Source organism: Heterodontus francisci, chromosome 7 (genome assembly GCF_036365525.1).
Source record: "Heterodontus francisci isolate sHetFra1 chromosome 7, sHetFra1.hap1, whole genome shotgun sequence".
NCBI classification, from domain to species: domain Eukaryota; kingdom Metazoa; phylum Chordata; class Chondrichthyes; order Heterodontiformes; family Heterodontidae; genus Heterodontus; species Heterodontus francisci.
Genome location: NC_090377.1, coordinates 132,097,101 through 132,121,834, shown reverse-complemented (window position 1 = coordinate 132,121,834; position 24,734 = coordinate 132,097,101). Strand labels below are relative to the sequence as shown.

Sequence of the window (24,734 nt, the reverse complement as noted above, 5' to 3'; positions counted from 1 at the left end):
TGTTGTGAGGGTTCCTGCCTCTACCACTCCTTCAGGCAGTGTGTTCCAGATTCCAACCACCCTCTGAGTGAAAAACGTTTTCCTCAAATCCCCTCTAAACCTCCTGCCCCTTACCTTAAATCTATGCCCCCAGGTTATTGACACCTCCGCTAAGGGAAGAAGTTTCTTCCTATCTACGCCCCTCATAATTTTGTATACCTCAATCAGGTCCCCCCTCAGCCTTCTCTGCTCTATGGAAAACAACCCTAGCCTATCCAGTCTCTCTTCATAGCTGAAATGTTGCAGCCCAGGCAACATCCTGGTGAATCTCCTCTGCACCCTCTCCAGTGCAGTCACATCCTTCCTATAGTGTGGCGACCAGAACTGTACACAGTACTCCAGCTGTGGCCTAACTAGCGTTTTATACAGCTCCATCATAACCTCCCTGCTCTTATATTCGATGCCTCGGCTAATAAAGGCAAGTATCCCATCTGCCTTCCTAACCACCTTATCTACCTGTGCTGCTGCCTTCAGTGACCTATGGACAAGTACATCAAGGTCCCTCTGACCCTCTACTTCCTAGGGTCCTACCATCCATTGTATATTCCCTTGCCTTGTTAGTCCTCCCAAGATGCATCACCTCACACTTCTCAGGATTAAATTCCATTTGCCACTGCTCCGCCCATCTTACCAGCCCATCTATATCGTCCTGTAATCTAAGGCTTTCCTCCTCACTATTTATGACACCACCAATTTTCATGTCATCTGCAAACTTACTGATCATACATCCTATATTCACATCTAAATCATTAATGTACACTACAAACAGCAAGGGCCCCAGCACACCACTGGTCACAGGCTTTCAATCGCAAAAACAACCCTTGACCATCACCCTCTGCCTCCTGCCACGAAGCCAATTTTGGATCCAATTTGCCAAATTGCCCTGGATCCCATAGGCTCTTATCTTCTTGACCAATCTCCCATGTGGCACCTTATCAAAAGCTTTATTGAAGTCCATGTATACTACATCAATTGCTTTACCCTCATCTACACACCTAGTCACCTCCTCAAAAAATTCAATCAAATTTGTTAGACTCGAAAAGTTCAATCAAATTGCCCTTATTTAAGTTTAAAATACTAATCTTGGATCCACTCTTCTCTCCCTCAAACTGAATGTAAAATTCAGTCATATTATGATCGCTGCTACCTAGGGGCGCCTTAACTATGAGGTCATTAATTAATCCTATCTTGTTGCACAATACCAGGTCTAGTATAGCCTGCTCTCTGGTTGGCTCCAGAACGTACTGTTCCAAGAAATTATCCCGAAAACATTCTATGTACTCCTCATTTAGGCTATCTCTGCCCATCTGATTTTTCCAGTCTATGTGTAGGTTAAAATCCCCCATTATTATCGCCGTACCTTTCTGACAAGCTTCCATTATTTCTTCCTTTATACCCCGTCCTACAGTGTGGTTACTGTTAGGTACCTGTACTCCACTCTCACAAGTGACTTCTTGCCTTTATGATTTCTCATCTCTACCCAAATGGCTTCTATATCCTGGTTTTCTGAACTTAGGTCATCCCTCTCCATTGCACTAATACCATCATTAATATTGCTGCCACTTTGGACCCAACCCCAGCACTTATTTCCACTTAGCTCTTTTTAACTTTTCTCTGTACACTTCTTGGCCCCTGTCTTCTATCGCCATGCCTCCTTTCACTTCTGCAGTCTAAGGTACTCTGCCCTCCCAATTCCCTTCCCTAACCCTTCAGTACTCCTTGGCCTTCCTTCTCTCTTGCCACCGTCCCAGACTTAACTCCCTGTTTGACAAGGCTACAGCTTCTGCCTGTGCCTCCCTTGGTGTCATCGGATAGGCACATTGAGGCACTTGGTGCTGACTCATTATGAGCAGCAAGCCCCAGCTGCCTCTCTTTGACTTTCCTGTCCAGTGTGCCCACTGGGGGCTACTTTTGTCAATCTTCCTGTCCAACTTGACCCACCCACTGCTGACCCAGTGGACCCTGCCAGCAGATCAGTTCTCATCATTCCTGTACACATCTCCCTCCAGAATATCTGTTCACTTACTTGATCTGTCTGTTCTCGGCCCAACTAGAAAGGAGGCATTGCTGGATCGGGTGATGAGGAACTTCAGCTATGAAGATAGATTGGAGAAGTTGGGGCTGTTTTCCTTGGAGAAGAGAAGGCTGAGAGGAGATTTGATGGAAGTATTCAAAATCATGAGGGGTCTGGACAGAGTAGATAGGAAGAAACTGTTCCCACTAGTGAAAGGATCGAGAATGAGAGGGCAGAGATTTAAAGTAATTGGCAAAAGAAGCAAAAGCAACAAGAGGAACAAGTTTTTATAGCAGCGAGTGTTTGAGGTCTGGAATGCACTGCCTGAGAGTGTGGTGGAGGCAGATTCAATCGAGGCCTTCAAAAGGGAGTTGGACTGTTAGCTGAAGAGGAAGGATGTGCAGGGTTACATTGTGAAGGCGGGGGAATGGCATTAGACAAATTGCTCATTCGGAGAGACAGTGTAGACACAATGGGCTGAATGGCCTCCTTCTGCGTTGGTAACAATTCTGTGATTCTGTGAGACCACATCATGAGCAGCGAATACAGTATACTAACTGAACTAACTTCTTCCTATCTTGACTCTGTTACTCTTCCCACCTACATCCATGACTCTTCTGACACCCGTCATTTCAACAATTTCCAGTTTCTTGGCCCTAGCCGCCGCCTCTTCAGTATAAACATCCAATCTCTCTACACCTCCATCCCCCACCAGTATGGTCTGAGAGCTCTCTGCTTCTTCCTTGAACAGAGGCCCGACCAGTCCCCATGCATCACCACACTCCTCTGCTTGGCTGAACTTGTTCTCACTTTGAACAACTTCTCCTTCAACTCCACTCACTTCCTCCAAATTAAAGTTGTTGCGATGGGTATCCACATGAGTCCTCGTTATGCCTGTCTTTTTGTGGGGTATGCCAAACATTCCTTGTTCCAGTCCTATTCAGGCCCTCTCCCCCAACTCTTTTTCCGGTACATTGATGACTGTATCAGTGCCTTTTCCTGCTCTCACCCGGACTGGGAAAATTCATCAACTTTGCTTCCAATTTCCACCCTTCTCTTACCTTCACATGGTCCATCTCCAACACCTTCCTTCCCTTCCTCGACTCCTGTGTCTCCATAGGTTGTCTACTAATATTCATTGTAAGCCCAGCAACTCCCACAGCTACCTCGACTACACTTCTTCACATCTGCCTCCTGTAAGGACTCCATTCCATTCTCCCTGTTTCTCCATCATCATCACATCTGTTCTGATCATGCAGCGTTCCACAGCAGTGCTTCTGATATGTCTTCCTTTTTCCTCAACAGAGGATTCTCCCCAACTGTGATTGACAGGGCCCTCAACTGTGTCCGATCCATTTCCCGTACTTTTGCTCTCACCCCTTCTCCTCCCACCCAGTACCATGATAGTGTCCTCACTTTCCACCCTACCAGCCTCCACATCGAAAGGATCATCACTTCTGCCACCTCCAGCATGATGCTACCCCCAAACACATCTTCCCCTCCCCTCCCCTCCCCTGTCAGCATTCCGAAGGGATTGTTCCTTCTGCGACGCTCTGGTCCATTCCTCCATCACCCCTGCCACCTCGTACCTTTACCACAGCACCTTCCCATACAATCGCAGGAGGTCTAACACTTGTCCTTTTACCTCCTCTCTCCTCACCATGCAAGGCCCCAAACATTCCTTCCAGGTGAAGTAGTGATTTACTTGTACTTTCAATTTAGTATACTGTGTTCACGGCTCACAATGCGGTCTCCTGTACATTGGGGAGACCAAACACAGATTGGGTGACCGCTTCGCAGAACACCTCCACTCATTCCGCAAGCTTCTAGTTGCTTGCCATTTTAATTCACCACCTTGCTCTCACACCCACATTTCTGACCTCGGCCTGCTGCAGTGTTCCAGTGAAGCTTAATGCAAGCTCGAAGAAATGCACCTCATCTTCCGATTACGCACTTTACAGCTTTCTGGAATCAACATTGAGTTCAACAATTTCAGATCATAAATTTTGATTGTTTTTTTTAAACCATGTGCTGTTCTTAAACTTGTTTTTCATGTTTTGCTTTTGGACAGAGCTGTTCATTATTCTGCCATTAACACTGTCTCTCGACACATGCTTTGACTTTTACTACAACTATGAGAATTCCCTTTGCCTTTTATTGCATGACATCTTTGTCATTTAATCTCTGCTACCCTCTGCCCTATCACAAACGAGCCCTTTTGTTTTTCTTCCCCGCCACCTCTCACTTGTTCAAAACCTATTACGCTTGAAACCTTTGGCAGTTCTGATGAAAGGTCATTGACCTGAAACATTAACTCTGTTTCTCTGACCACAGATGCCTCCAGACCTGATGAGTATTTCCAACATTTTCTGTTTTTATGTCCTTCTCCTCAGTTATTGCCCCCTTCCTTTCAAAACTGCCATCATCACCCTATTCCTTGCAAACTACTACCCCATTTCCAACCTCTCTTTCCTCTCCTTCCTCTCCAAAGTCCTTGAACATGTTTTTTGACTCACAATTCCTTGTCCATCTTTCTCAGGACTCTATGTTTGAATATCTCCAATTCCGGTTTCTGTCCCTGCCACAGCTCTGAAAAAGCCACAAATGTCATTGTTTGTGACTGAAATCGTGGTGCACTCTCCTTTTTCATTTGGAAATCGTGGTGCACTATCCCTCCTCTTCTCAGCATCTCTTCCATTCATTGTTTGACGTGGTTGACCACACCATTCCCCTCAGTGTGCAACTTAATAGGACTCTTACAGCTTGATTCCACCCTTGCCAATCTTATCTTGGAGCATCTCCAGCGGTGGCTTCCCATCCTCCCCGCTCCATAAACTTCACATCATCTAAAACTCTGCTGTCTGTACCCTATCCTGCAACAATAACCACTTGCATATCGCCCCCTATCTCTACAAATGCCTCGACCCTAACACCACTCCCTCATGCCCCACCCCACCACTTCAAATGGGGAACGTTGCATTCCTCATACTCTGGGCTTTTGTATAGTCTGTCTCCTTCAGCCCACAATTGACAGCAGTGACATCAGCAGTATAGGTCCTAGGCTGTGAAATTTCTTCCAGACATCTTTCTGTCCCCATCTCTTCCTCTAAGATCTTCCGTAAAAGCATTTCCTTGTCCAAGCTTTTGGTCGCTCCTTCTAATATCTCCTCCTTTGGCTCGACATGTAATTCTGTCTGATTACGCGTCAGTGCAGCACCTTAAGACATTATTATGTCCTCTGAAGAGCCCATTGAGGCACTCGCCACTCCTTCCTTACAAGCAGCAACCTCAACTGCCCCATTCTACTCTAACACTGACCTTCCTGTCCAGTGTACTTGCTGAGGCCTAATCTCTCCAATCTCCGCTGCTGAAACCTTCATCCATGCCTTTGTTACTGCTAGACTAGACTATTCCAACACACTTCCAGCTGGCCTCCCACATTCTACTCTCTGTAAACTTGAGGCCATCCAAAGCACTGCTGCCCGTGTCCTTACTTGCACCAGGTTCCGTTCACCCATCACCCCTGTGCTCACTGACGTACACTGGCTCCTGGTTAAGCAACCTTTCGATTTAAAAATTCTCATCCTGTTTTCAAATACCTCCATTTCCCTCCATTATCTGTAGCCCTATAACCCTCGAGATAACTGTGCTGCTCCAATTCTGGTCTCTTGAGTATTCCTGATTTTAATCACTCACTATTGGTGGCTGTGCATTGCGTTGCCCAGGCATTAAGCTCTGGAGTTCCATCCCTAAACCTCTCCACCTCTCTTCCTCTTTTTTTCTCTGTCATGCTAGGCCCCCGTCTGCCAAGAATGAGGCACATTAATTTTGTCATGAACATTGATTTTAAACTGTTACTGGAATGAAGAAAGGACTTGTTAAACAGATCAGCCGTGGCTGGAAGACATTTGCATATTGACAGATGGTGATTGGAAGGACAAAGGACCATTCCCTGACACATTCAACCCACAGTGGACCTTGATCACCAGGTATTGTGCGTAAGAGGAGCATTCCAGAGACTACTCCAGTGATACGATCCAAGACATGGTCAGACCAGTTAGTCACATGACCAACCTGCTTGGCAACCTGGGTTTTTCTGAATTATACAAACAGCTTGAACTGAGAGTGTCTGTTTGCTCCTGGACTGAGAAGGTCTTTCCTGTCTGCTCCCATCTCTTTCTCACAAGCCTCTGAATCCACTGAAGACACACGAACCCAAGAGAGAAAAGTCTCCTACAGCGAACAAGGTTTAAGAAGAATACTGGGCCTCAATGAAAAGCAAGATCTACCTACAATCAAGGACTCTACAGTGAGCTCGAAGAACTGTAACAAAAACTCTTCAGATATTGCCTCAAACTTTACACTTTATTTTTTCTTCTGCTTTTTTCTATCTCTATTTGTATGTGCATATCGCGCATGCATGCTAGCGTGGGTGTGTCGTGTATCCGTAGGCGTCAAACAAATTAGAGTTTAAGTTTAATAAATTTCAACTTTTCTTCTTTAAACCTAAGAAAGCCTGTTTGTGCTGGTTTCTTTGCCTTATAATTGGAAAGCGGTGAACAAGGATTCACCAAGGGGGAGCTAAAAACATGGTGTGGTTTAAAATTAAACCCTGTTAAGATAAGGCCAGGTGAAGGCTGAGAGGGACCCCGAGACCTTTCTCACCGCGTTGTAACACCTCCTTTAAAATGCTCCATCGAACTACCTGTTTGATCAAACTTTTGGCCCTGATATCTCTTTATGCAGCTTGGTGTCAAAGTTAGTTTAATAATGCTCCTGTGAAGCGCCTTAGGATGTTTTACTCCACTAAGCTATATAAATACAAGTTGTTGTTTATATGTTAAAAATGCCATTTAATGCAAGTTGTTCGTATTTGTGTAATAAAGTCACTTCCTATTTTAAGCCTTAAATGAGGTATTGTGAAGAGGGATTTTATAGAGGCATATAATAATCCATTACTGCAAAGCAATTACCAACAGGGTATGCTGTTAATTTCCTGTTTATGCCAATCACAAGATAAAGGTAAATGTAATCAAAGGTATGGAGAGTTGGGACTCGACCAGGAGAGTGATCTAAAATACCCAAGGTTTAAAAAGATCCAAAAACGTAGCAATGCTGTTATGCTACATTCTTTTTATGACAATAAATGTCTGCCTCCACCAGTTCTGCCATGTAGCAAGATCAGATAACACAACTTTTCAAAATGTCCTCGGGTGTAGACAGCAATGCCGGAAGACTTTTGCTCATGTGATAAATGGACCTATTGTATTATGGAGTGGATTTATAATTCTCCCTTCTATTCATAGAAACTATTTCAGTAAAGAAATGATCAACTGACCTTTTCTCCACCTCATCTCCCCAACTGTTCTGAAGATGCCGATGCAGGCATGATGAGCAAATTGCCACCTCCTATGCTATATCATTCTGTGAAGGTGCTGATTGCTGTTGGTCTATGATTCCATTGCCCTCATGTATCTCTTCTAAATGGCCGTTCTTTCTGTGTGTGCGTGCTCATTAAGTGTTGAATGGCTGTTCAACCACAAGAGGCATCGCTGTTCAGCCCGATCCTGTTCTGATTGACCTCCACACATCAATATTTTAAACAGAAATCACTGGATCCACCCTAGCCTTGGGAGGGTGGCTGGGGCCAACTGCAATGTCCCCAACTGACGCCCTGACTGAGACCAACTAACTCAACACAGACCAGGGATTACAACCTGAATCTTCTAGTTTGTGCAGTTCAGTTACATGCTGCATTTATCAATTGCATTGTCTGAGGAGCTGCAAATATTGTGCTAAGGAAGATTCTGTGCTCTTTTGTGTGAAGCAATGGTGGAACAGGGCTTCTTCTATCGACATTGTAAACTGCGTGTGGGATGATCTCCTAAATGCTATTTAGAATATAATTGCAAATCAACATTCAAAAAACATTGATTATAATTTCACTATTGGCAGTCCAGCCAAAATTCTCCCTGTGTATCTGAACTTTTTAGACTCTTGCAGCAATGGACTCAGTTCAAACCGTGGGATTAGAGTTCCACAAAATGGCTGTGTGTGTATGGACATAAGCGTCTGTTTTTATATACGTGTGTATTTCTTTATTCTGGGGATGTGGGCGCTGCTACTAGGCCAGCATTATTGTTCATCCCTAGTTACCCTTGAGAAAGTTGTGGTGGGTCGCCTTCTTGAACTGCTGCGGTCCATGTAGTGAAGGTGCTCCTACAGTGCTGTAGAGTTGTCGAGGATTTTGACCCTGTGACGATGAAGCAACAGTGATATATGTCCAAATCAGGATGGCAGGATGGAGTGTGGCTTGGAAGGAAACGTGGAGTTACTGGTGTTTCCATGCTCCTGCTGCCCTTGTGGTGGTTTTGGGAGGTGCTGTTGAAGAGGGCTTGATGAGTTGAATTTAGTCAGGACTTATGAAGACAACCAATCCTGAATGACTGTTCAGGAAGGCTTACCAATAAAAGAAAGGAAAAGGCAGATAAATCAAACTGTTCATAATACCTTTCTTAGCCAAACTAGTACAAATTAAAAATAAAAGTTAGTTATTTTGATAATGTTTATTGCAAATATGCCTTTCTTTTCATGGTAATATGTGTGCAAATTTGACACCAGGTTAAGTCGGTCGTATTCAGTATTCTTGTCCACTAAAGTGTAGGCGACCCAAACTGAACCTTTGATCGGGGCCATGTGATGAAAATAATGCTTCTGCAGCTATGTCTTCTAGCATCAGTGAGATGCTCCAGTCTGAGCATGGGTAGTGTGCACAGGTTCCTACCATACATCATTAAGATTGGTTGACTGCAGTTCTAACTGATTACAAAACACATTGGAGAACACATTTTTGCTCTTTTAATTGGATTCTATTATCTATTACTGAATTAAAATGTTTAAGTTTCAACTCAAAGAATGCCAGATAGGTGAACTGCAGCTGTTAAGTTGTTCATAATTACAATCTTGAAATAAAGCCAAAACAAATAGGTTCCTTTTTCTCAGGAGCAAGTCATTACCCTTCATGTCGAGTTTAGCATCTATTTCTTTTCATTGCTAGTTGGATGATTGAGTTTTTTAGCATTTAAAAACTTGAAAGAATATCAGTAAACCGTGAAGTATGGAACTTTTATGAGACTTTCAGAAATTTTCTGACTGGGGAGACTGGTGTGTGCATCAAAGAGAAAGACTGTTGTGAATAACAGAGGGCTTGCATATACGTGAGAGAGACACAGGCACATAGTTTATGTAAGTGAATGAGTGTAGGATTAAGACTGGCAGTATGTGGGTGAGGGACAAGAGAGTAAGTGAGAAAGTGAGTTATCCACTCCCAGCCAATACTTCACAGTCCTGTGCTGCCAATCCTCTGCTATGACCTGCTTCTGGGCTGATTCATTCTCAGATTATCTCCCTCTTCTCCACCTGCAGCACCTAGTGCCCCTCCTCCCCCCCCCCGCCCCCCCACCTCACCCAAGTGAGATCTCATATCAACTCAGTTCCCAACCTGGTGCTGATTTAGAGTGCAAAACCTCACTCTGCTGCTGCAGCTGGATGGCAGAAAGTTTCCCAGACACCCTAGTCAACTTCCTGTCTCAGTCAATGGTTAATTGATCATCTTATTGCTGTTTGGGGATCTTTCTGCTTACAAGGTGACTGAACAAAGAACAGTACAGCACAGGAACAGGCCATTCGGCCCTCCAAGCCTGCACCGATCTTGATGCCTGCCTAAACTAACACCTTCTGCACTTCCAGGGCCCATATCCCTCTATTCCTTTCCTATTCATGTATTTGTCAAGATGTCTCTTAAACGTCGCAATCGTATCTGCTTCCACCACCTCCCCTGGCAGCAAGTTCCAGGCACTCACCACCCTCTGTGTAAAAATACTTGCCTCGCACATCCCCTCTAAACTTTGCCCCTCGCACCTTAAACCTATGTCCCCTAGTAACTGACTCTTCCACCCTGGGAAAAAGCTTCTGACTATCCACTCTGTCCATGCCGCTCATAACTTTGTAAACCTCTATCATGTCGCTCCTCCACCTCCGTCGTTCCAGTGAAAACAATCCGAGTTTTTCCAACCTCTCCTCATAGCTAATGCCCTCCAGACCAGGCAACATCATGGTAAACCTCCTCTGTACCCTCTCCAAAGCCTCCACGTCCTTCTGGTAGTGTGGCGACCAGAATTGCACGCAATATTCTAAGTGTGGCCTAACTAAGGTTCTGTACAGTGCAACATGATTTGCCAATTTTTATACTCTATGCCCCGACCGATGAAGGCAAGCATGCCGTATGCCTTCTTGACTACCTTATCCACCTGCGTTGCCACTTTCAGTGACCTGTGGACCTGTACGCCCAGATCTCTCTGCCTGTCAATACTCCTAAGGGTTCTGCCATTTACTGTATACCTCCCACCTGCATTAGACCTTCCAAAATGCATTATCTCACATTTGTCCGGATTAAACTCCATCTGCCATTTCTCCGCCCAAGTCTCCAACCGATCTATATCCTCCAATTCATTTATATATACTACAAAGAGCAAAGGTCCCAGCACTGATCCCTGCGGAACACCACTAGTCACATCCCTCCATTCAGAAAAAACACCCTTCCAATGCTACCCTCTGTCTTCTATGACCGAACCAGTTCTGTATCCATCTTGCCAGCTCACCTCTGATCCCGTGTGACTTCACCTTTTGTACCAGTCTGCCATGCGGGACCTTGTCAAAGGCTTTACTAAAGTCCATATAGATAACATCCACTGCCCTTCCTTCATGAATCATCTTCGTCACTTCCTCAAAAAACTCAATCAAATTAGTAAGACGCGACCTCCCCTTCACAAAACCATGCTGTCTCTCGCTAATAAGTTTGTTTGTTTCCAAATGGGAGTAAATCCTGTCCCGAAGAATCCTCTCTAATAGTTTCCCTACCACTGACGTAAGGCTCACCGGCCTATAATTTCCTGGATTATCCTTGCCACCCTTCTTAAACAAAGGAACAACATTGGCTATTCTCCAGTCCTCTGGGACCTCACCTGTAGCCAATGAGGATGCAAATATTTCTGTTAAGGCTCCAGCAATTTCTTCCCTTGCCTCCCTCAGTATTCTAGGGTAGATCCCATCAGGCCCTGGGAACTTATCTACCTTAATGCTTTGCAAGACACCCAACACCACCTCCTTTTTGATAATGAGATGACTGAGACTATCTGCACTCCCTTCCCTAGGCTCATCATCCACCAAGTCCTTCTCTTTGGTGAATACTGATGCAAAGTACTCATTTAGCACCTCGCCCATTTCCTCTGGCTCCACACATAGATTCCCATCTCTGTCCTTGAGTGGGCCAACCCTTTCCCTGGTTACCCTCTTGCTCTTTATATATGTATAAAAAGCCTTGGGATTCTCCTTAATCCTGCTGGCCAATGACTTTTCATGACCCCTTTTAGCCCTCCTGACTCCTTGCTTAAGTTCCTTCTGAATTTATCTGAAGAACAGAGGCTATACTTCAGATTTATGCACAGGAACATAGCAGTTGCTAGATGAAAATAAAATCATGGTCCATCTAGTTTGCTGTCGACAACAACTTGCATTTATATAGTGCCTTTAATGTAGTAAAACATAGCATGATGTATCACAGGAGCATTGTTAAATAAAATTTATAGCCATACTTACAGTCATGTAAGGGGATAACAAGACAGGTGATTAAAAGCTTGATCAATGAGTTAGGTTTTAAGCAGCATCTTAAAGGAAAAGAGAGAGGTGGAGCTGTGGAAAGGCGTAGGGAGGGAATTCCAGAGTCTTAGGGCCCAGACAGAAGACCACATGGTTGCCAATGGAGGTTTGAAGGAAATCGGAGATGCACAGAAGGCCAGAATTGGATAGACATAGTGTTCTCGGAGGGGTGTGCAGCTGGAGACAGTCACAGAGATAGGTACCATCATGGTCGTTACATGATACTGTGATAATCATAGAATGATACAGCAAAGAAGGAGGCCATTTGGCCCATTGTGCCTGTGCATACTGTTTGAAAAAGCTATACAATTAGTCACATTCTCCTGCCGTTTCCCCATTGCTCTGCAAATTTCTCCCATTTAAGTTTATCCCGCTCTGTTGTGAAAGTTATTAGAGTCATAGAGTTATATAGCACAGAAACAGGCCCTTCGGCCCATTGTAGCCATCAAGCATCTATCTATTCTAATCCCATTTTCCAGCACATAGCCCGTAGCCTTGTATGCTATGGAATTATATATTAATTATATATTATTGAATCTGCTTCCACCACTCTTTCAGGCAGTGCATTCCAGATCCTTATAACTCACTGAGTAAAAACATTTTCCTCATCTCACCTCTGGTTCTTTTACCTGAAATCTGTGTTCTCTGGTTATTTCCCTTTCTCCCATTGGAAACAGTTTTTCCTTTGTTACGGATAAGTGGGAAGTGATGTGGGTGACTTCCACTTTTCACCTCTCAACTGACCGCAGATAGTGTTTTAAAAAGTGTTTTAGTCCCTGAGTGTGTTTTATTTTTATTTATTTATTTTTATTTAGAGATACAGCACTGAAACAGGCCCACCGAGTCTGTGCCGACCATCAACCACCCATTTATACTAATCCTACACTAATCCCATATTCCGACCACATCCCCACCTGTCCCTATATTCCCCTACCACCTACCTATACTAGGGGCAATTTATAATGGCCAATTTACCTATCAACCTGCAAGTTGGCTGTGGGAGGAAACCGGAGTACCCGGCGAAAACCCACGCAGACACAGGGAGAACTTGCAAACTCCACACAGGCAGTACCCAGAATTGAACCCGGGTCGCTGGAACTGTGAGGCTGCGGTGCTAACCACTGCGCCACTGTGCCGCCCAATAAACAGACAAGCAACAGGTTTTCTCAAAGGTTTAAAAAAATATATATTTATTTTTACACAGTAACTGATAAATATTCATGACTTCATCCACTCATGCATTCATACACATATCCACACACACAAGAAAAGATAGAGACTAGAGAGTATCATGCAATTTTGAGTCCAATTTTTATTTATTTCATTTATTATTTTATTTAGAGATACAGCACTGAAACAGGCCCTTCAGCCCACCAAGTCTGTGCCGACCAACAACCACCCATTTATATGAACCCTGCAGTAATCCCATATTCCCTACCACCTACCTACACTCGGGGCAATTTACAATGGCCAATTTACCTATCAACCTGCAAGTCTTTGGCTGTGGGAGGAAACCGGAGCACCCAGCGAAAACCCACGCAGTCACAGGGAGAACTTGCAAACTCCGCACAGGCAGTACCCAGAATTGAACCCGGGTCCCTGGAGCTGTGAGGCGGCGGTGCTAACCACTGCACCACTGTGCCGCCCCTAATTGTTGTAAAAAAAATGTTCATTGTTTTAAAAAATACCTTTACAAGCTTTCCAGGAGGAAATCATTCAGCGGTGGAGGTCTGAATTTTCTTCTTCTTGAAAAGGATGAAGTGTTGCAGGCTCCTTGTGGTTAAGCCTCAACCCACAGTCGACGGTGGAAATCCTTCACTTTCGCAGAAGGGGGAGTTCTAAAGTCGCCTTGCAATTTCTCTGCTGCAAGAGTTAAAAGCTGTTGTCAGCAGGGCTCCTGCTTAGCTGGAACTGTTTCACAGTTGTTCTGGCTGAAAAATACCTTCTCTGGCTGTTCTCACTCTCTCTCCAGAGAGATACCTTTTAAGGTAGAAACTTGTCAGGTTGGGGTGTCGGTCAGGTGACTAAGGGTTCTCTTTCCCCTGGGATGATTCAAACAATGCTCCAGGATATGGGAACCATTGTAACAGGATGGCATCTGAATATGGTCCATTTTGGTAAATAAGTGTTATTTCACATCTTCTATTTTGGCCTTGGCTTCAGAGTCTGACTGCAAAAGTCTTTGTTAGTTCCATTCCTGCAGATCAAAGTTGTTAGCATGGAATGGGCTGTTTTTCATTTCAATGTGTTTTCCCCAAAGCTAATTCAGATGTGAATAATAGGTTTCGTCTTGAACAAACATGTTGATTGACAGTACAGGATGGGTCACCTGACCTCTACTCCATTTTATCTGTAGTTCAGTTCAGCAGTTGACTTTTATTTCATAATTCCTCCCATTCATTTCAGTAGTTATATAAAAAAAGGCTTGCAGAGTTTGTACAGTGTCGGAAATATAAGGAAACAGAACTACAAGAAATCATGGTTTAATTTTCAGAATCATTCCTCTAGTATTCAATTTATTGGTTACTTGAAACAGCCTGAGCAATTTTGAAGATACATCAATATTGGTCTAGTATCTATTTACAATGCCAAGCTTGCACAGTGCTCCCGCCTTGCATCATCAACTCTGGTTCTATATCAGTTTTATGCTTTAATTTTATTAGAACTTTTTAATGTCAAATTTATGTTTATCAGGCACCCAGTATCAGATCAAATACGGCATAGATTAGAGTAAAATTTCTTCTGCGCTGTTTTATCAAACACCTGGAGGGCAGGTACAACACAGGTTGGGTACACAGTAAAGTTCTGTTTACACTGTCCCATCAAACATTCCAGCTTAGGGACAACGTGTGTTAGGTACAGTATAAATATCCTTCTACATTGTCCAAACATTCTCAAATTAGATGAAGAGTTTAACTCCTTCTGTTTTGCCCCAACAATTAACCTCAGCCCAGAGATTGCATCAGTATGGAATTGTTTGCTTTACCACACCGGCCATCTTGTGATTTGCCTGTATGATATTGCCAATTTAGAGCTAAATTGTCACAGTTTTGTTCTGTGCGCCTATGCCCAATAGGACCTGGATTGAATTGTCCAGACTAATTCCTTTGTGGTCCTTTGCAGCCAACAGACAGAGGGGCTGGGATTCAATGTTGAAAGTGTCTAACCCCCTTTCACCATCTAGTTGCGTTCTAGTGAAATGGTAAGGTTCAGGCCAATTCCAGTGTACAATTCTTGTGGTGCTGGTAATGGGCCAGAATTAAACACTGATTTAAGCGCGTGAACAAGGCTATTCATACTAAAATATTCATGAGTCAATGCATAGTATATGTTGATCAGCAGTGGAGTTTTAAAACAGGTCACAGCTCTCTGATACTTAGTAACTGCACAACTATTATATCATTGAGCTGTGCAGCGCCTAAAGGTTCTACTTTTGATCCCCATTCTGAACTAAATTAACTGATCCCAAATCTGATAGCAATAGAGGCAATTGGACCTTCATACTTTTGCCTAGAGAGGGGAAGAATTAGTCTGGGTTCCTGCTCCTGTTGACTATCCAGTGACTCCAGCTAGAAATTGTACTTGGATGTCAGGTGAGGACAGTATCATTCTCAGCTGTGAAGCTACGCTCTCCCTGTTTGATCAGCCTGTTGTCACTCATGGTCTAGTCTCATGACGATTGGCCACTTGTATACTGGATCTGTACCTTTAAAAAGTCAGCACCTTCATGAGGGGAAGGGGAAATATGTGAAGCAGCACCCATTGTGCTAATACCAGAGCAAAAAACTGCAGATGCTGGGAATCTGAAATAAAAACAGAAAATGCTGGAAATGTTCAGGTCTGGCAACGTCTGTGCAGTGAGGAACAGAGTTACTGTTTCAGGACTGTGACCCTTTGTCAGAACCATTTGATACCAATGTTGATGTGTGTAATCTGAATTGTTCAGCAGTGAACATGGAATTTAGAGTGCTTGCCACACTTATAAATTTAATTCTAATACAATGTCTCCTTTTACTATTTTTAACTTTGTAATGGCCTGATGTGAAGACAAGGGCATCAGTGGGGAAGTCCTGGATGGCATTTCAATCTTCAGTACTCCATCCTGCTCAGTGATCGTCACCTCAGGCCTGCTAAATATAGTTGTAGCTTCTTGTGGATGATCAATCCCATCTTCAGAGATGATGATGATATTGCTTGGGCCTTCATCTTGAGAAGAACTGTGGTCTTCTGATGAGGAAGATGATGAAGGTGAACAAGCTGAAATCTTTTTCAGAGGATTAGGAGGCTGCAGGCAGTCTGACATGGCCTTCATCTGAGCGGGAGAAGCTCTCCTAGAGCCCTTTGCCATACTGCCTGTAGGCCCTGTTCGCTCTTTAATTGACTGCTCATCAAAGCCTCGATTGTACAGGGTGGTTGCACTGCTGACCTACACACATGCATACAGAAAAAGAACAGTTAAACCAGATCCAGTCTCCACAGGATAGCAAATGCCTATGAGTGATTACAGTACACCAAGCGAATCATCTGCACCCCCCATCAAGGCTCAGTAGGAGAAAAGTCATTCAGGATCCCACATCTAGATCACAATCCAGAGTCTCCAGCTAGAAAGTGCCTGTGTTATCTGGATAGGATTTGGCTTGACTATGATATCTCAGAGAATAACTGGACAACAGTCATTGCCTTGTTTTGCACTTAGGTGATGCCTCTAAGGGTGGCCAGTACTTATGAAACGAACCTCAGCAGTATCATGGAGGCCAGGACAGGTAACTGGCAGGAAAAAAAATCCACAATTAATTGGATAAGGATTCCTGATATTACTTTGAGTATTATAGAAAGTATAGAGCCAATTTTACAAGTTCATGCTGCCAGCAGGGAGCTGCCCACCACTAGATTGACAGGATGGGAAATCATGAGCAATGCAATGCACTCAACTACCTTCTGTTATGTACTGCTGGAGTGGAAGACTCCCTGCTGCAACAGAAACTCAGAAAATTACCTCTTATAAGTTGATCCAATTGGATAGATTTCTATGGATTGAAGGATATCATGAGAAGGCAGGAAGGTGAGATTGATCTAACAAAAGAGGACAGGCCTGTTGAGCCTAATGATCCTGTTCCTAAAATGTTCTTGTGTCTCAAAAATGTTCACTGGTACTATAAATTTAACATTGGAAGCTGACAGAAACCTGATTTCATAGAGGTTACTGGAGATAAAATTTCCATATGTTTTCATTGGAAATTAGGAAAGTCACAGGTTTGATTCTTAATATTAGTGAGTTGTTCAATTCAGTCAGCCTGCTCTTGAGCTTGGGAGCTGTATGGTTACGAATATGAGGGGACACACACTATGAAATTGACAGGAGGAAAAGTGGAACAAAGCTCCCTTTATGATTTTGTGGGTACAGGTGCTGCAGTTTCTGGTACTGAGGACCCAGGGCTGATCCCTTGTCTGTGCAGAATGACCTGATTTCAGCCCTTGCAGTTGTTACATAGAATTACATAGAATATGCAGCACAGAAACAGGTCACTTGGCCCAACCAGTCCATGCCAGTGCTTATACTCCACTCGAACATCCTTCGATCCTTCCTCATCTAACTCTATTAGCATAACCCTCCATTCCCTTCTCTCATGTGAATTATAATTATAATTAGAACATTACAGCGCAGTACAGGCCCTTCGGCCCTCGATGTTGCGCCGACCTGTGAAACCATCTGACCTACACTATTCCATTTTCATCCATATGTCTATCCAATGACCACTTAAATGCCCTTAGAGTTGGCGAGTCTACTACTGTTGCAGGCAGGGCGTTCCACGCCCCTACTACTCTCTGCGGAAAGAAACTACCTCTGACATCTGTCCTATATCTATCACCCCTCAACTTAAAGCTATGTCCCCTCGTGTTTGCCATCATCATCCGAGGAAAAAGACTCTCACTATCCACCCTATCTAACCTTCTGATTATCTTGTATGTCTCTATTAAGTCACCTCTCCTCCTCCTTCTCTCTAACGAAAACAACCCCAAGTCCCTCAGCCTTTCCTCGTAAGACCTTCCCTCCATACCAGGCAACATCCTAGTAAATCTCCTCTGCACCCTTTCCAAAGCTTCCACATCCTTCCTATAATGCGGTGACCAGAACTGCACGCAATACTCAAGGTGTGGCCTCACCAGAGTTTTGTACAGCTGCATCATGACCTCGTGGCTCCGAAACTCGATCCCCCTACTAATAAAAGCTAACACACCATATGCCTTCTTAACAGCCCTATTAACCTGGGTAGCAACTTTCAGGGATTTATGTACCTGGACACCAAGATCTCTCTGCTCATCTACGCTACCAAGAATCTTCCCGTTAGCCCAGTACTCTGCATTGCTGTTACTCCTTCCAAAGTGAATCACCTCACACTTCTCCGCATTAAACTCCATTTGCCATCTCTCAGCCCAGCTCTGCAGCCTATCTATGTCCCTCTGTACCCTACAACACCCTTTGACACTATACACAACTCCACCGACCTTCGTGTCATCCGCAAATTTACTGACCCACCCTTCTACACCCTCATCCAGGTCATTTATAAAAATGACAAACAGCAGTGGCCCCAAAACAGAACCTTGCGGTACAGTGTGCTTATCTAGTTTCTCCTTAAATGCATCTATACTATTCACCTCAACTACTCCCTGTGGTAGCAAATTCAACATTTTCACCAACATCTGGGTAAAGGAGTTTCTTCTGGATTCCCTATTTGACTTCTTTGTGACTATCTTATTATTAACAGCCTCTAGTTTTGCTCTTCCCCACAAACTTAAACACTTTCTTTGTGTCTACTGTATCAAATCCTTTCATAATTTTAAATCTCTATCAGGTCACCCCTCAGCCTTCTCTTTACAAGAGAAAAGAGAGCTATCCTGTTCTTCCTTTACTGATGGTTATACTTTGCAGCTCTGGTATCAGCTTGATAAACCTTATTTGTACCCTCCACTGCTTCTATATCCTTTTTATAGTGTCAGCTGTGGCTCAGTGTTAGCACACTTGCCTCTGAGTCAGAATATAGTGGGTTCAAGTCCCACGCCAGGACCTGAGCACAGAAGTCAAGGCTGATGCTCCAGTGCAGTACTGAAGAAGTTCTGCACTGTTGTAAGTGCCATTTTTCAGGTGAGATGTCAAACCAAGGTCCTGTCTGTCCTTTCAGGTGGTCATAAAAGATTCCACGGCACAATTTCAAAAAAAAAAGGTAGGAGTTATCCCTGGTGTCCTAGTCAATATTTATCCCTAAATCAGCACCACGAAGACAGATTATGTGGCCATTATTACTTGCTGTTTGTGGGATCTTGCTGTGCACAAAATGGCTGCTTCATTTCCTACATTACAACATCAAAAATACTTAATTGGCTGTAAAGTGCTTTAGGACGTCCTATGGTTGTGAAAAGTGCTTTATAAATGCAAGTTTTTTTTAATAATATGGTGGCCCAAACTCTTCCAGCCCTCCAAGTGTGGTCTAACTAAGTTTTGATACAAGTTTAGCATAACTTCTCTACTTTTCAATTATTTGTTCCTCTAGAAATAAACCCTAGAGCTTGGTGTGCTTTGTCTTGTGTTGCAATTGGTCTCAGTGTCACTTGGTTCAGAAACAGCAAATTAGCATCCCGCTCCTGACTCCAGCTGGCAGGTGTAGATGCCAGGATTAAACTCAGCTGTAGTTCACCCGTTGGAGAACTGCCTAGTGATGCACTCTCTCTATGGTCACATATGAAGAATAGCCATGGTGACATTTGTTGAAACTCGCCCAGCAGGAATTAGGTGTAATTTTCCCTGTTTTAGTGCACATTCATCTGTGCAAGCATTAAAGGTTGTAATTTTTCTTCATCGTATTTATGAGATTTGTAATTTAATGGGATTGGAATTATCACTCAACACTGACCTATAGGTGGGGCCCACCCACTGTTGAACCTCACAGCTTCCATGTTTCATACCATTTCCTAGTCCATCACAAATTAAGTGGGAAAGTGCATTTACTATGGTTGATTCACTTTACTGGCATAGCAAGTTTAGTCAGGCTGCTATCTTCAGAAATTCACGAAAGTATTTCCTGATGTCCCACTGGGTAACGACACTGCTGGCCTCTACAGGCCAGAAGGAACCAGTTTTGATTTCCAGTCTATGGGTTACTTGATCTCGCCAATGATAGTAATAGCTGGTGCTAAAATTTGCTTGTCTCTGAGTTACTAAAGGGCAAATCAGCCAGATTTCCCACTCTTGATTGCTATCCAGTGACCCCTGGTGGAAAACGTGTCTATGTGGACTTCAGATGAGATAGGATAGGGTTTGGCCATGATGTCTTCGACAGTGAAAAAGCCTTTTCATATACTTGTGAAGAAGGGCTACCTGGAGTAAGAAGGGGAGAAAATTGTAGAGAGAAAACATTCTAGAGTGGTCTTCAGTAAACCCAAACTATATGACTCGACTGTGTGCAGCTTGAACTTTGCTGTCCCAGGGAGTGACAGATTTTTTGGAAGGGTGGGTGGTGGGATTCAAAAACATTGTGAAATGGATAAAATTACATTGAAATTAATTGGAAAATACAGAATTCTTAGTCCACTTGAAAATCTCTAATAAACCTTTTATTGAGGAGGATCTTTATTTCAGGAAGTGAACTGTGATGCTACATGCAGGGTGGAAGCTACTCGTGCATCTGGTCTTGCTGAGATCTGAGGTGTGAGGTTCAATCCCCTTATGTGTATTGTGCAGACTAGGTCAAACGGTGCCACTCTGGTCAGATTTCCCAAGGTTTCCTGTATCCAGTAGATCATCAGAAATCTCTAGTGGTTCCCTACAGGCAGCAGTGGAGCTACCGGCCAAGCCACACTTTACTAAGGTGAAATGGGGAGCTATGATACTGGAGAATGGTGCATGAGATGGGAGATAGAATAAAATGATTTTGAATAAAACAGTAGGAGCATATCTACCCGGTTACCATGACTATACCCATGGGACACTGTAATGCAGCCTTATGTCTGTGGGGCACCAGTATGCACTACTTTGCCTTCGAAGCACCACTATGCAGTTACCGTGGCAATGGAACACAAATATACAATGTATAATAACCATGCTAGTTGAATATCTTTATGCAGTACCTTGCCTGTGGAGCATGCAGGTACCACCAAAGGACAGTGAAGCATCACTACATGGTAGAAGGGCATTGGAGCACCAGTACGCAGTATCATGGCAGTGCAGAATTGCATGCAATACCATAGAACTGGTGAAATACAGCTTCAGAGCACCTGTATTCCACCAGTTCTATGGTGTTGCATGTGATTCTGCACTGCCGTGGAGACACCCGGAAACAGTCCCACCAATCATCTGTGCTTCATCTAGAGACACCTTTGGATTTGGGAAATAGTAGTCTTATACTCATTTAAAAAAGCTTCTTTGGGTGGCGGGATTAAAAATTAATTGCTTTCAGGGAAGGTAAATATAGGAGTTGTAAAAGCTGTCAATCGGAGAGTAATAAGAGACAGCCCGCCTCTGATTCTCATGCTCTTTGGAAGTACATGGTTGCTGCCTTCCTTAGAGAGATCAGAACTTCCCACACAGACAATTGGGTAATCCATTGTTTTACGTACCCATGGTGCATTGTGTAACACACTACCTCACAGTACTATTGGTTGTTGTGTTCCCCCTAATTCCTCAATTACAAGAACATCAGTTCTTTCGGGCACCAACATTCAAATTGTTGAAGTAGCAATTGCAATTACTCCAAAATAATATACAGCTTTCAATACTTAACGTTCCTTATTGCTTACCCTTCCGGAATGTCCCGTGTGGTGCCCTGAAATTCCTGCAGCTTCACATATCTCTTTGGAATATCGTTCCAAAGTGTGAACTCCTATTGCCTGCTCAGAGAACTGCATGGTGCCAGGCACAGGGCGGCGGTAGAATGGGCCTTCGGGGGGAATCATACTAAGGTAGCGTCGCAGCAGAGAAACTATGCATCTTGGGTTCGGAGAATCTGCGTACTGTCTCGTCTGAACAATTTTCAACTTGTCGAGGCTGTCCTGAGGATTGCTTGGTCTGCTGGTAAACTCCACGTACTCGCTGATCATGTCACATCCGAACTCGAACTGGTCAACTGTTAGTTTATGGTGGTCCTTGGCGGCACAGAGGGCAAAGACTTTGCAGACGTAGAAGTAGGCAGCATAACTGTAGCTCTTTGCATCTCGGAGATGGAAGACCACCTGCCAAAGCCTTTCCTCGTCGTCCTCTGTATACGGCTGGGCCTGCTTCCTCACCAGCCCGATACCCAGCCGCTGCAGCTGCTTCATCCGATTGTCAAGGGTGGCCCGGAACTCGGCAAAGTCTGGCTTCAGCTTGTTGAAGAAATCGATGTCGCACCGCCTGCAGTTCTCTCGCAGGTGTCGCAGGATCGAACAGCACAGGAGACGGAGGGAGTTGGGTGGGTACTCCGAGCCGTCTTGTCTCCGCACTTCAAGCACGAACCTGCACAACCAGAAATTCAGTTCATTGTGGGTGATTTCATAGCAGAGTTCAGGCACGTAAAGGAAGAGTTCATTGCGCTGGACGCCCTGCTCCATGATGTAGCTGTTTCGAGTTTTAGCCCACTCATCCCAAACTCTGACACCCCAGGCTGTTGCTTTTTTTGTGTTGTATGGAATCCCACTGTCTTGTTGCAAAGCCAGCAACCTCTTCTCCATAGTGTGCTTGCCAGACCGGACTTTGCCCTCTTCCTTTGTCAACAAGCAGTCTTCTTTGTTGTCCAGATCAGGCTCCTTTTCTTGCTTAAAAGAGGTAGAAATCGGAGACAAAGAGGCTGCTAGAGCCCTCGTATCTTCCTCAGCAACTTTAGGATCAAACTGATCCATTTATCAGCTGAAAATTTGAAGTTCAAAACAGGCAGAAAAACAAAGGGAGAAAAGGGAAAGAAAACTGCTGCACTGAGACTTAAACTCGCCACTCAGGCTGGGGGCCCCCTGCGGGGTGTTATCAACAACAGCTGCGTGTTAACTGATATACCCCTGCAAGGCGAGGTTTAACTGCTATTCAGCTGTATTTGCAGAAATGATTCCCAGAGGCATTTCAGGTCACGTGAGCAGAGCCGAGCGGACAGGGCTTGGCAAGGGTCCCTCTGTTCTTGAAGGAAATGGAATGAAACGAGATGCCAGCCCTCATCAGGCCCCTCATTAATCATCCCTAATGTGTGTTTATTGCTGGCTGGCAAGGTAGAAGGCTGTCTGCTCTTATAAAAAGCAGATGAAGGCGGAGAGTTAAACAAGACTTGGCATTATGAATTCAGTGCTTTCTCGGTCACTGAGGCCCAGTTCATGAATGATTCTTGTTTTGCTTCTTTGCAGTGCTTTTGGTGTATGGAGGGGGTGGGAGAAGGAGGGAATAGAGGCCTTCAGTGAGGCTTTTATTATAATGCTTTCCAAAATAAAAAAACAAATGCTCTGTGAACTCCTATTTGGAAATATAAGCTCTAAATAATTTTACCAGTAATTTTCAGACCAGGTATTTTTTGTTGTGAAGATTTTTAAAAAGATACTAAAACATGCAAATTGCTATCATCTGATAACCATGACCTGTTCAGTCAGACATCAGAGTAAGGGGAGCAAATTTCCCTCCTTTTAGTGTAATTATTATAACGTGAAAAGAAACACACCAGTTCCTGCATCTGTCGATAAACCAGTTTAAGTCAGAGCTCCCACCCCCATCACTCTATTCAAACAAAAGAGTGGGTTCTACCATGTGGCAGGAAAAGGGAAGTTAGCAGCAACCATTTAAAACTCATACAGATGCTTTCGTTCAAATGCTCCAGCACAAACCCTACTTCAGATCACAAGGAAGAAATTGTAAACTAAACCTGCCCTCCTCCTCCTCCACCCCTTCTACACCCACCCCACACGCAGACACATGCTCACACACAGACACCGACGCCCACACACATTCTCACTCTTCACACGCTCTCACAAACACATTCACACAAAGCCTCATCCCCCCCACAGAGCCAACAGACACACACCCACCCCACACACTACCCTTGACCCCTGCACGCTCTTATACCCCCAAAACACAACCTCACACATACCCGCCCACACTGCCTCGTGCTTACATGCACTCCTACATACCCATGCTTGCACATTCATGCATACACTCTTACACACAGTCCCACATTCCCTCTCCCACCCACCCTTGCATGCGCACACCCACATATACACACTCTCACCCACGTACACAGACTCTCACCCATGTACACGCACTCTAGCCCACATACGCTCTCGCTTGCACATGCTCTCACTTGCACACGCTCTCACTCATACCCACTTCCACATTCTCTCTCACACCCAACCTTGCACGCACACGCATGCAATCATACCCGCTTACACATGCACCCACAATACACAGTCACACACGGGCACACTCTCTCTGTCTCGCTTGCACTCTTGCACACACACCCACAGCTCTGTGCATGCAAATGCTCTTACACACACCCTCGCGCACTAACCCATATATACTCACTCACTGTCTTTCACTTTCTCTCTCACTCTGTCCTCTCCCCACCCCACAAAACAAAACTGTCAGTTCCAGGCCCTCTGCCCCATAATGTAAGTCCTTAACCTTTGAACCTTGAACCTCTTAATCTTTTAGTTCATGTGAGAGATGCACAGTGTTTAAAATAAATTTCATCTTTATATGGAAGTGCCAGGTCCTTCAGCAGGAAACAGCTGCACTCCTCAGAAGGAAAATGGCACAGTGCTCTTAGTGAGACAGAAAGTGGACACTGAGGAGGATCAAAGGGAATTGGAGGGGAATGGGATTAGACCAGAGGCATGGTCGATAAAGTCAAGAAGAGTTTGAGGAAAAAGGCGAGCAGGGATGTGATTCTGTTTGCGAGAAAAAGTGCATTCTACAAAGGCTAGTAACTTCATCCTGAAGTGATTGTGAGTTATCATTTTGGAT

The 24,734-nt window shown here is 44.2% G+C and overlaps 2 protein-coding genes across 5 annotated transcripts in view; one reads left to right on the top strand and one right to left on the bottom strand.

Moving 5' to 3' along the window:
• bmpr2b (bone morphogenetic protein receptor, type II b (serine/threonine kinase)) overlaps positions 1 to 24,734 on the top strand; it is a 362,014-nt gene that overhangs the window by 174,533 nt on the left and 162,747 nt on the right. The gene's annotated exons all lie outside the window — the stretch shown is intronic.
• LOC137372326 (uncharacterized) lies at positions 13,408 to 22,832 on the bottom strand. The gene is made up of 2 exons (XM_068036173.1): positions 21,563 to 22,832; positions 13,408 to 16,196 (listed from the first exon to the last, which is right to left on the bottom strand). The coding sequence occupies exons 1-2, from the start codon at positions 22,637 to 22,639 to the stop codon at positions 15,750 to 15,752; spliced, it is 1,524 nt and encodes a 507-aa protein (XP_067892274.1). The 5' UTR covers positions 22,640 to 22,832; the 3' UTR covers positions 13,408 to 15,749.